The sequence below is a fragment of the Candoia aspera genome, chromosome 6, assembly GCF_035149785.1.
Source record: "Candoia aspera isolate rCanAsp1 chromosome 6, rCanAsp1.hap2, whole genome shotgun sequence".
Taxonomy (NCBI): Eukaryota; Metazoa; Chordata; class Lepidosauria; order Squamata; family Boidae; genus Candoia; species Candoia aspera.
In genome coordinates this window covers 73,596,471-73,609,330 of record NC_086158.1, presented here as the reverse complement: position 1 = coordinate 73,609,330, position 12,860 = coordinate 73,596,471, and the positions used below count along the sequence as shown (strand labels likewise).

At 37.8% G+C, this 12,860-nt stretch overlaps 1 protein-coding gene across 2 annotated transcripts in view; it reads left to right on the top strand.

Annotated features, from left to right (window-relative positions):
* TBC1D12 (TBC1 domain family member 12) overlaps nucleotides 1–11,814 on the top strand; it is a 59,074-nt gene extending 47,260 nt beyond the window's left edge. For both annotated transcript variants that reach the window (XM_063307411.1, XM_063307412.1), the window contains 6 exons: nucleotides 1,559–1,653; nucleotides 3,491–3,562; nucleotides 4,491–4,619; nucleotides 5,868–5,977; nucleotides 6,984–7,242; nucleotides 10,229–11,814. In XM_063307411.1, coding sequence (XP_063163481.1) covers nucleotides 1,559–1,653; nucleotides 3,491–3,562; nucleotides 4,491–4,619; nucleotides 5,868–5,977; nucleotides 6,984–7,242; nucleotides 10,229–10,297 — 734 coding nt within the window. In that variant the 3' untranslated portion in view covers nucleotides 10,298–11,814. The remainder of the gene's footprint in view (nucleotides 1–1,558; nucleotides 1,654–3,490; nucleotides 3,563–4,490; nucleotides 4,620–5,867; nucleotides 5,978–6,983; nucleotides 7,243–10,228) is intronic.
* Nucleotides 11,815–12,860: the final 1,046 nt, after the last annotated feature.

Below are 12,860 nucleotides of genomic sequence, written 5' to 3'. Positions count from 1 at the left end.
TTGCAATTACGACACTGCAGCATCCTGTGGTCGGTATTGCCATTTGAAACCTTCACTGCTGGCTTCCAGCAAGCAGATTCAATGGGGAAGCCGGCAGGAGGTTACAAATGGCAATCACATGATGTTGCACCTAATGACCGTGCAGGATTTGCCTAACAGCAGCAACTGGAACTGCCGTCATAAGTTGGCGTGGTCACATAACATCATGCTTTACGACCCTTTTGCTTAGTGATGGAGTTCCCAGTCCCAATTACCTTCATTAACTGTGGACTACCTGTAGATGTCTTTCAAAAACAGTGCCTGGCTAGGAAAATGGAGTGTGATGTTAAGGAAACCCATCCCTCTTTCATTCCTTGTTCTGCTCCTGTTGGAAGACAGATTGCTTCCTGACAGATAGTGCTTGCTCCAGAACAAACTTACAGGAGTACATTATGAATAGCATGGGTGTTTGGTGTAGGGAGGGGAGTCCATATAAGAAGCAACAAAGCTGAGACATAGCTTTTTATGCAGAAAAAAAGGATTAATTAAAAGAAAGTAAAATACATCCGTAGTCTCATACTAAAGATTAGCCTGGAGAAGGAAGGAAGGACAGTCAGGAAGGGATAAGAGATTGGCTAGAAGAAGACAGAAGAAGGAGGAGAGATAAAGAGAGAGAGAAAACTGAGCCAAAAGGTCAGATAGAGGAAAGCTAATTAAAGTGACAAGTTTGTACAGTGCAACGTTTAATGAATGCAAAAATGCAGATTCATAAGAACGTGTATGAGGCTAGGAGCAGTTCAGGTCTGCTCTTGGGAAATACACCTAGTGCAGGGCTCCAAAATAGATTACTGTTGCAAAATGTTTAAAAAGTGTCAGTTAAAAATACTTCCACAGGAACAAAAGAAGTAAAAACGTTAAGGCTATCTTCAGGTGGAAAACAAGGATGGCTGAAGTATAAGTATTTATTTGGTTCTAGGTGGGACACAAAAGGATTCAGGGTCTTTGGTTTTGTCAGCTGATGAGTGGCAAGCTGTTGTCCTAACTAAATTAAGTTGTGGAGAAGTTTGAATAAGTAAGTCCATGATTTATGGAGCCTGCTGAAATCCAGGTTTAGGACAGTGTTCTCCATGTTAGCAGAGGAGGAGGATGTCCGGGATTGCTGCTGATTGCTAGTATGGGAAGAATGGAGCCACACAAAATGGAGCTTGGGAGGAGGGGACAAAACGGGAGAACTCTGATAATAACATTCCTGCCTTAGCAAAATTTTGCTGTTGAAGTCATTTTATTTTGTACAATGGTCTGTCAGTCATTTGTGAAGTTTAAAGTAGATTTACCATTTATAACAGAAATGCTGAAACAGTTGAAATGCTGAGAGTGCTCATACTTGAATGTTGAAGTAGCTTGAGATGAAATTGCTGCCCAGTTCCTTGTTTAGTTTTTTAATTAATATTCCTTTTGGAATATATCTGTGATTGACTTAAGGAAACATTCGAACTGTGTATCAGATCAACATAATCTTGCATTATTGGGAATCAGTCTACAGACTTATTTATGAATCTGCGTGGTTTACTCTCTGTAGAAGCTGGAGCATCACATGCTGACCGAGAAGCTAGCTTGGAGCTAATAAAATTGGATATATCCCGCACATTTCCATCCCTCTATATTTTTCAGAAGGTAAAATTTGTTGAGTTTGCTTTGAGATTAGACTGTTTTTTAAAATTATAGTTGCTAAAAGGAAGAATGGAAGATTTCTCTGTTATGGTTTAATGCAGTGGACAAGTTCCACCTCCATTAAGAGGGGCTTTACTTAAAATGATTTGAAGAGATAGTTACAAAATCTGTATAGCTTGTATATATTATACACTCTCTTGCAGGCAGAAGTATGGCAGAAAGGTTAGTGTGTTTGGATTTATATAGAACTATAGCTGTTAAGTGCTGAGCTTTTTAAAAGCCTATATGAAAGCAAGAACAGCACAAGCAAATTACAAATTATTTGGGAGTACAACATCTGTGTTGTATTCTTCTGTCAAAACACATAGGGGGAAATTTTACATGTTCATTTTCAAAGAAGTGTGAGGGAAAGAATTCAGCCCCAGTGTGCATACAGTATATTATAAAACCATTTTTTAAAAAGCATACATGTTTCTCCTTTGTTTCTAACAGTCTTCTGGTACTGGTATTATGGCCCTCAAAAATGTTGGTACTACAGTACAATCTGTTTATTGCAGAGTAATAAATAAAGTATTTATTTATTTAGTAGGTTCCTTTGATGAGTGTCTCATTGTGAAATTGAAACTGCTTAATGTTGTACAGTGTTTCCCAGCCACGGCAACTTTAATAGGTGCGTGGACAGCTGGTCTGGGAAGAAGGCTGGCATATCTTCTTTAAGCAGAAGACAATTATGAGCCTGAGTACTTCCCTTCATGTTTAACCAACCCAAACACTGAAATTAACATTTATCAATATGGAAGCTCATTTCCTGTTCCTGTTTGGATCACAAAAGTCTAAAACATAACCTTTGCATTTGAAACCTTCTTTATTTCATCATTACTATACATTAGTATGCCATATGACTGCATCACTATTACTAAATTGCAAACTATTTTGATCATGTTTATTGCTTGTAATCATCACTGCCCTGTCCCTAAATCAGGTATCTCAGAAAATGGTGGACATACTAGATTCCATCTTTTTAATAAAGCTGCTTTTTAAATGCAGTAGCCTTCCAATGAAAATCGTGATGGTGAAAGGAAAATAGGTTATTGAATGTATACAGCTGGATCATTAGTTTTAATGACCTAACGTAATTCAGAGTATTAATCACAATTATTTTCTATACTAATATTTGTAAACTGCCTGGAGTCTACTGGGATTGAGGTGGTAGACAAATTGCCCAAATTAATGGATAAAATACCTCCATAGAGGATGCATTCTCTTATCACACAAAATAAGCCTTCCTTACATAGGTACTAGATAGCCCAGTTTCTGGCAGTGAGTAGCTTTTTCAGACACACCTCACCTATAATCTACCTTGCGCTGGTTAGCATCCTGGCTGCCACAATTTATATTAATTGCAATTTTTGGACCATTTTGTATGGAAGCCCCACATAGAATACATTGTATTCGTAGATCTGTCTAGGCAGAAGTACAAGCTTTAGAAAATTGGGTGCCCTGTCACAAAAGTAGCTGGCATGTAAGGCATGCCTGTCTTTGTTCAGATTGAACCTAGTGTCTATTTTTCTTGAAAAATGACAGCAATTGACGTTCATGGTGATTAATTCATACAAGTGAGGGTTGGTAGTCAAGTCTTATAAAGGGAAGATTTTAGAAGTAATTTTAATAATTGCTGTGTGACAAAATGTGGTATTATAGTTACATAATATATAAAAAGTTCAGTGTGATTATTCTATCTGTGCAGGCTTTTTCTGGATTTAAAATAACCTTTATTATATATCTCCATTTTTTAAAAAGTTTTAACCTTTACTTTCTTCGCCTAATGTTTCCATTTTAGGGTGGCCCTTATCATGATCTTTTGCACAGTGTCCTGGGAGCATATACATGTTACAGACCTGATGTAGGATATGTAAGTATCTGCACAGTTTCTTCAGTCTTTCAGTAATAATCATAATCACAATCATAAAGTATTAAACTTGTATGCCGCCCAACTCTCAACAACTCTGGGCTCACAACAATGAAACAAATCACAATAAAATCAAATCTGCCATCACCTAATTATATTGATACAATATTTGCAAGTGTATAAGCATATGCTTCATAAACTGAGTCAATTACCACAATATAACTTAGCCTTTTGACCCCAAAAGAGAAAATATGTTCTGCTACACTTAGTTTCCATAGTTTAACTCAATTCCCTTGCTGGCTAGGGAATTCTGGGAGGTGAAGTCCACCCCTCTTAAAGTCACTGAGTTTGAGAAACAGTGGTGTAACTGTTCTGCTGCGGGATATGTCATACCAAAGGGTGAACTTCCTAATGCTGTAACTCCTTGTACATTTGCTAGGGATACAGAAGTCCAAGATCTCACTAGGACTTCTCAGTAAATGTGTACAGGAATGCATTACTTTAGAGTGTCATTTTCTCTGCACAAATGAAAGTAGGAAGAAATTGCCGAGAATCATTATATGTATAGAATATATTCATTCATTCATTTGCATATTTTTTCCTTTCCTCCTCCTGTACTTGCTTAGAAACCATTTGCCAATTTTAGCTTCTAAAGTGAAATATGAGCAGCTTTAAGTCATGATGGCATATATCCATACACCACTGTTATTTTTCATCTTGAGTATAATTCAGCAAGTGAATGAATGAAAAAAGGTAGTGAGCCCGGTTCAGAATATTTTCCTAAGGTGCCCTGCTTGTTGTCATAATTTGGTAATGTACTAGTTTTCAAAAATACTACAACTTATAAATAGTTGCCTTAGCATAAAAATGAGTATTTTAACTTGGTACACTCAGCCCGTTTTTTGTTCGTTTGTTTATTTGCTTGTTGAAGGTCCAGGGAATGTCTTTCATTGCTGCAGTTCTCATACTTAATCTGGAGGAGGCGGATGCTTTTATTGCCTTTGCGAACCTTCTGAACAAGCCATGCCAGCTAGCCTTTTTTCGTGTGGATCATAGCATGGTATGTGCACATATTATCATTTACTACTGTTATTTGACTTAAATTTTTCTTACCGCAACATGTTCATGGACAGTAAGTAGCTGTTCCTATTGAAGTTAGTGGTATTCCTAGTTTTCTAAAGATCAGAGCTTTGTATACATCCTTATAACTAACAGGGGTATGTGTGGCCAAGGAACTGAATCAGCAGCAAATACATTAGTAGAATTTGTTGTCCCTTTTCAGAACTCTTGCATTTTACAGAATTTGCAGATTTCATTTTCGGTTCCTCTAGTTTTCTGTGACATAATGGTAATCCCTGCAATCTTTTGCCTTTCAGACAGAGAGATAGCAAGAAGAAAATAATACTCTGTTTATGTCTTAGATACAAAAGGTTTGGATTACTGTAACAAATTCTACATAGGCTTACCTTTCAAAAAGTCTTCAGAAGCTGCAGTTCTTTGAGAACATAGCTGCCAGGAAGCTATTGGGCACATTTTTGCATTGTCACACTAGCTGCCAATATGCTTGGTCCAGAATGTCTAGTGTTTCCTCCTATTCCAGAGGTGGGGAACTTGTGCCTTGCCAGTTGTTACTGAATTACATGCTGGCTGGGGAATTCTGGGAGTTGAAGTCCACACCTCTTGAAGTTGCCAAGGTTGAGAAACCCTGCCTTAGAACCTTCTCTGTCTCCATGTAGGGTGGAGGTGGTGATGAAATTAAAGCATTTTTGGTCTTTGCACCAGTATTGTGGGATATTGCACCTGGTGAAACACTGGTGGCCTGGTCTCTGGATATGTTTTGCATTTAGTGTAGATAGTGTAGTTCTAGTAGGCTTCATTTGATCTGTTGTGTTAAAGGTTGTTCGTGTGTCATCTTTGTGTGTTTTTATAAATTTACTGTATTTTTCATTTAATGCATAATTTATATTATACTGAGTCTAAATTAGTGTAGGCTGTCCTGAGTAATGAACAAGCATGTGTGTATGTTTATATGTGTGTGTTTATCTATCAGCAATGTTTACTACTGTCTACATTGCAAGGGTCGTTGGAAGCTGGAATCATTGATCCTGGGGGATTGAATGTCGGCTAAATTATTTCTCAACTGCAGATACCAACGTGTGGTAGTAGCAATCTCACCTAAAGTTTTACTGTTTAAATAGGGCACACTCTGTTTTGTAAGCTAGTACATAGTTCTGCAGAACCTTCAATATTTATGACATCTCATATGTTTTCCAAACCAATTTTGTTTTTTTTTCCCTTTTCTTTACAGATGCTGAAATACTATGCAGCATTTGAAGTATTTTTTGAGGAAAACCTCCCTAAACTGTTTCATCATTTTAAATCCTATAAACTTACTCCCGACTTATACTTGATAGATTGGTACGTTGAAAACTTAATGGTCACATCATGCCACATTGAGAAACTCAGGTGAAGTTAAATACAAGCCAGATTTTGATGGACATTCTAGGATTCCTTGTGTTTAAGGGTATCTGGTTAGGAGAGCAGAAGTGGCTGTGACATGGATGCCTAAGGCACAGAGGAGTAAACAAGAGAATGGGATTTAACTGGTAGATTGTTGGGTGGTTTACAGAAGTTATCACATGAGTTTAACCTTCAGTTGCTTAATAGCACAAAAGTAGTTTTCTCCCTGGCCAAATTAGGGTGATAAATGGGTGGGAGAAGGAAAATAAGCAGTGGTGTTTTGCCAAATTAGCTTCTGAGCTAAATTCTGCCACTAAAAAAAAATTCCTGGACTGAACCTACACTCCAGAGAAAGATTTGCTTCTTTAATATTAAGTGTTCACATTCTGCCATCCCCATGAGCCACTGCTATGGTTCTAATCACAACAGGCAGATTTTTAAAAAAGATTGTACAAAACTGAAATCTAGTCAATGGATTCAGTGGGTTTATATCCAAATATAACTACATATCAGCTTATTAAGTTGGCTTTTTTTTTTTTTTTTTTGGTGCCTCTGAGTCAGTGTTGACTCCTGGTGACTGCCTAGACAAGTCCCTGCAGTTTTCTTTGCAAGTGGTTTGCCATTGTCTGCTTCCAAGGGCTGAGAGAGAGTGACTGGCCCAAGGTCACCCAGCTGGCTTCGTGCCTAAGGCGGGACTAGAACTCCCAGTTTCTAGCCTGGTACCTTAACCACTAGACCAAACTGGCTTACTAGTTTTCATATTACAGTTCTTTACTTGGAATGTAGGTGCTGCATTTGGAAATGGAGGGATAGTTGTTGCAAATGAGCTGTCTACTGGTGCTTGTCTCCCTAACCCAAAGCATGATAGGATATTTAAATAAAATAATCACTGATAGTGCAAGAGGAATTAGAAGGTCTGGTGTTTTGCCTTTATGTACCTGATTCTTTTAATTTAAACATGCAGGATCTTCACCCTGTACAGCAAGTCACTACCCCTAGATTTGGCCTGTCGAGTTTGGGATGTCTTTTGTAGAGATGGAGAAGAATTTTTGTTCAGAACTGGGTTAGGAATTCTTAGGTTATATGAAGATATTCTCCTGCAGATGGACTTTATTCATATAGCACAGTTTCTAACAAAGTTACCCGAAGACATCACATCGGAGAAGCTCTTCGCATGCATTACGTCTATTCAGATGCAGAATAGTAACAAAAAATGGGCTCAGGTAAGTATTAACTATATGTGGATAAACATACTTAATTTTATCATACAGCAACACTAAATGTAAAGAAGAAGCACAACCATGAGCAGAGATGAAGAACATTAACCTTGTCTGGGAAAATAAGGCTTTACCTCTTGCTGAATGCATGTGGTTGCCTCAGGGATAGCATTCTTGGAATGGGACACCACCACGAACAAGGCCTTGGCCTCTCTGGCCACCTGCCACATACTAGATTGCAGAGACATCTGAAAAGCATCTACTGAAATTATTGCCTATAGACAAGCACATGTGGATAGCCTTTTAAGTACCTATTGCAAACCATGAAGGACTTCCGTGATTAAAACCGGCACTGTGAGTTCAGTTGCTGTAGTTGAGGTAACATGATTGCGTATAGTCTCAGTTACTCTAGCATCTATATTTTGGACAACCATTGCTATATGTCACAGTACTGTACCTTAATCTGTAAATTATCAGAACATTGGTGCAAGTAGACCTTCATCGTCCATGTAATCTCTTTTGGTAGAAGGAAGTGTGTAAGAGATTGCTTGTGTCTCAGATGACACAATGAACACTCATAGGCTGTGTACTTATGTTAGGGGAATTGCAGTCCTAGATAAGAAGCAGTACCAATGAACCATCCCCAATAGCTGTTTGTCTAGATTGAGTTGATTCACATTTCCAGAACCAGATGTAAAAAGCATTATGAAAATGATAGATAGATAGATAGATAGATAGATAGATAGATAGATAGATAGATAGATAAGCATGCTAGATCCAGTCCTTCCATCTCTGCCCTTCTTCTGTGCAAGATAAACCAGGATCAGAATTGCACATCTTCCCTGTTTTAGAACTTCACTCTACAGTATGCAAAAGAATGGTGAGAACAGAGACATGAGGGAACAAGACTAGCAGATCTGGCTGCTGCTTTCCTTATATATTATGGCAAATAACACATGATGCGTGCACAAGGCCATGATGGTAGATGTCACCTGCATATTTTTGGGTGACTAGAATGATGGATGGTACATCATTCAGAATTTTTAGATGACTTAATTCAGCAATTTCCAATAGAATATAGATCGTGTAGCATGTTCACCTTACTTTTCACAAAAATGGGAGGCAAAATAGTGCACCCATTTTTCCATTAAAAAAAACAAACCAAATGGTTTGAAAATGTCAGCCTCATTGCATTCTGATGAAAACGTGTCACTGGGCATCTTCTGCCACATTCCAAAGAAAATGGCCTCACCATAGGATGCACAATTTCCTTATGAAATGGTTGTATGCTGCTATGATGTGGACAGTAGAAGCATGAAGGACGAGATATTTTGTGGGATTTAATAGCACAAGTATCAATGAATCAAACGGTAATCCTTGAACACCACTTTCTTAAACCAGTCTTTCAAACCGAGCCAGAACCACCACATCACAGAGATATATTAACTGAGACAGTCTGTGCTGTGGAATGTTACTCTCAGAGCATCTTGAAAGCTCCTGAGGTCCAAGAGATTTGTGGGAAATAGTCTGTCTTTCCCCTGTGCATCAAGAAGACCACAATCCTTACAGGGTCAAATCATGTGTCTGTGTAGAAACTGATACAAAAAATCTGTTTTATCCAACCAAGATTACTATTTCAAGGGAGACTGATAATCATTCCTGAAAATCAAAATACATTAATATAAGTCACAATGAGATAAAGCAAGAGTTTGCTTAGTATGTTTGCTCAGTGGTAAGATTCTTGACAGAATTTTTATAATGGGTTGGCATTTCTTAAAAAAATGTTCTGCATTCTGCAGTCACAAAACTTCACTTTAAAGCTGTAACCATTTATTTTACTATATTAGGTTCCCCAGTTTAACAAATTCTAAATTGTTTCCTTATTAAAATTGCAAATGGCAATTTCCCTTCTAACACAATAGCAGTTTCCTCTTAAATATAAGCTTGCTGCCCACGCCACTTGCTTCAGAAATAGCTTTACCCTTATGCCAACCTGTGCAAACTTTTTTGATTAACTAACTTGATATCATTGTTTAAAATTTCTTCAATGGGCTTGGAATTCTATTTTTAAGTGAGAAGTTTTGGCTATGTACCCATGAAGAAGTACGTAAGTATATTAATACATGAAGTTTGGAGGTAGTTTGAAAAGTGTACAAATCTGGAAATGATTTGAATGTTATGAACTTGGGAAATCCTACAGCTCTGCAGAGGTTTCTCTAATGATAAACAATAAAGTATAACAAGGCAACTTAGCTGTATTTGTCTAAGGAGATATTGCTATGATTGAAACCATCCATGGTACTGCTGCTCATAAAGCTTCCTAGAGGGTGAGGCTTAGGGTTAGGGTTACTGAAAATAATTGAAATTATTATTACTTTGGATACATTAGAGTTGGTCATTCTTACACTAGAACTGTTGAAATCAGCTGGACTTGGGTCTTAAGTTACTCATGATTAACTGAATCATAACTGACTTAATGTCCTATTTATTTCAATGACTAGTCCAGTGTCAATTTTGAAAATTACTTGTCTATTTGCAGTAGACTACTGCATTGTTCATTAGTGTTTCTGCTAGAATTATTGTGCCAAAATGTAGCCAATTTTACACTGAGATGTTGACATGACTTTTTGTCTGATAACCAAAAGACCAAAACATAGGCAGCATACAGTTAACAGGTTTCCATTACGCTCATAAGTATCTTTGCCAATTTTTGCAATCTTCAGTTGTAATGTTTTTAAACTGTGGGTGGGTGAGTCCCTTCATCTAAGGCATAAAGGCTAGCTATTTGGCACCCTGTTTATAATTAATTATTATAGAATTGATACTTAAAATACTGGACTATTGAAAAAGAGGTAGGGGGGTTGATGGAAAACAAATGGTTATAATCCATGATAGAAAGGAAAACCTGCAAAAATGGTTAGTATTTATAAATGTTAAAAAGGGATTAACTTGTGGCCCATTTTAAAGTTTTATTTTAAAAATTGGTTTTCAGGTGTTTGCCTCATTAATGAAGGATAGCAAAGAAGGAGACAGGAACCATAGTCCAGCACTAAAAAGTTAACTTCCAAGCTCAATTGGAAAAACCACTTGGTTATGAATGAATTCTTCTAAACATCTTCTCAGTGAAAACCACTAAAAAATGGCTTCAGAGACCGAAGAAGAAACAGTATTGACTGAATGCAGTGGTGGAATTTGATGGTCCTCACCCTGCTGCCAGTATTAAAGACCTCTTTTGGGGGAAGATTCCTTTTTGCAGGAAGCAGAACAATAAAGTATGAAACTGAGAAAGTGGCTATCGCATATTTAATATTTAAAGTTGAACGCAATAACATTTGTAATAACTTTTGTTGGTACTTAAAATTTTGAGGGATACCTTTTTTATGATTACCACAAAGGCACTTTTGGGAGCAGGGCTGGTGTTTAAAGTGAGGCCCCAGAAACTGCTACCTGAACCAAACATTTTGGTACAAATACCTCCAAAATTATAGATGAAATCCTTAGGACCAAATCAGGATTGGTTTTGGTATACGTTCTTGCCCAATTGATAGGAGGCTTTTACGTATGTCTTACGAAACTCCTTTTAAACTGCAGTTTCACTTTCCAACTAAGTGAATGTCAGCAAAAACAGAGGAAACTGCTTGCAATTTTGCCATGGAGCCATTGGCGAATAAGTCTTTTGGCTGGAAGGTGGCAGCGACCATGGGCTTAGGTAAGCAACCAAGGGGGTTTTCAGCGTTTTACTTTTTGAAGTACTTTGCTTACAGGAAAATTGGTTTCTGATCCATAAAAATCATATGAATTTTTTTTAATCAAAGTGACTTATACTTGATAAACACTAGTATAATTAATAAGCTAGTGATAACCCTTTTGCACATTTTACGCAATGTTAATGTTGAAAGTTTTGAGTCCCTGTATATTAAAATGTTTTCTCATTTAAACTGAAAGTTGATTACTGCAGTGTGTACAATAATGAGCACCCAAAAAACATTGTCAGTCCATAGCTTCATACTGTACAGACAGTGTATGGAAGGTCAAACTTCCTTCACACTCCAAAACGTTTTAAAATGGCTTTGAACTGGAGGGGGATGGGAAGGATACCTCTTAATCTCTCCGAGCAGCTAATGCTTGTTCTTTCTAAGTCCGTTTTGATAGTATTAATGTAAATAAAATTGTCTTTTTTTCCTTTGTACCTGGTCCCTGTATGTGCAAATGAAGTCAAATTTATCATTGCATTAAAAATAAGTGAGACTGCTTCAGTTGTCAAGTGTTAAAAAAGGTTGCAGAGCCTATTTTAAAGATTTGGTTACAGTACACTGTAATATTTATGTTGCTATCAGATATAAACCACACTTCAATATTACTTACTACAACATTCAATTTGAAGTTCAAATGTCTCTTTTTTTCTTACGTATTTACTTGCTTCTGGTGTATGTCCTTTACTTGGGTTCTCTTGTACAGTTTTCTTACTTTTCAAGTACAGTATATACATGTATATAAATTGTAAATAAAAGGAATTTAGCCTTCATTCATAACTACTAGTAACAATTCCTATGTAAATAAACTTGTACGCAGAATGAATACTGTCTTCGTTTAAATTTGTTCAGCCTTCATGTGCAAAGGGGAATCTTCTGTAGCTTTTTCTGTAGATTTGCTTCAGACCATCCAGATGTGAGCCCTGAAGTCTTTTCCAGAGTTAGGCTTTTAATGAAAGGTTATGGTTTGTATCTTCTCAAAGAATCACAACTGGCTGTCACACCTATGTCTTTGTTTTCCAAAGAAATGGGGATCCTGTGGCGCCACACAGGTTGCTGGATTACAGCCACTGGCCATACTGGTTGAGACAGTGATTGTGGGGTTGTGATTCAGCAGCATCCCCATCACAAAATCTGCTTTCCTTTATATATGGAACAGAGCTTCTTGTTGTTTATTCGTTTAGTCGCTTCCGACTCTTCGTGACTTCATGGACCAGCCCACGCCAGAGCTTCCTGTCGGTCGTCAACACCCCCAGCTCCCCCAGGGACGAGTCCGTCACCTCTAGAATATCATCCATCCATCTTGCCCTTGGTCGGCCCCTCTTCCTTTTGCCTTCCACTCTCCCTAGCATCAGCATCTTCTCCAGGGTGTCCTGTCTTCTCATGATGTGGCCATAGTATTTCAGTTTTGCCTTTAATATCATTCCCTCAAGTGAGCAGTCTGGCTTTATTTCCTGGAGGATGGACTGGTTGGATCTTCTTGCAGTCCAAGGCACTCTCAGAATTTTCCTCCAACACCACAGTTCAAAAGCATCGATCTTCCTTCGCTCAGCCTTCCTTATGGTCCAGCTCTCGCAGCCATATGTTACTACAGGGAACACCATTGCTTTAACTATGCGGGCCTTTGTTGTCAGTGTGATGTCTCTGCTCTTAACTATTTTATCGAGATTTGTCATTGCTCTTCTTCCAAGGATTAAGCGTCTTCTGATTTCCTGACTGCAGTCAGCATCTGCAGTAATCTTTGCACCTAGGAATACAAAGTCTTTCACTGCTTCTACATTTTCTCCCTCTATTTGCCAGTTATCAATCAAGCTGGTTGCCATAATCTTGGTTTTTTTGAGGTTTAGCTGCAAACCAGCTTTTGCACTTTCT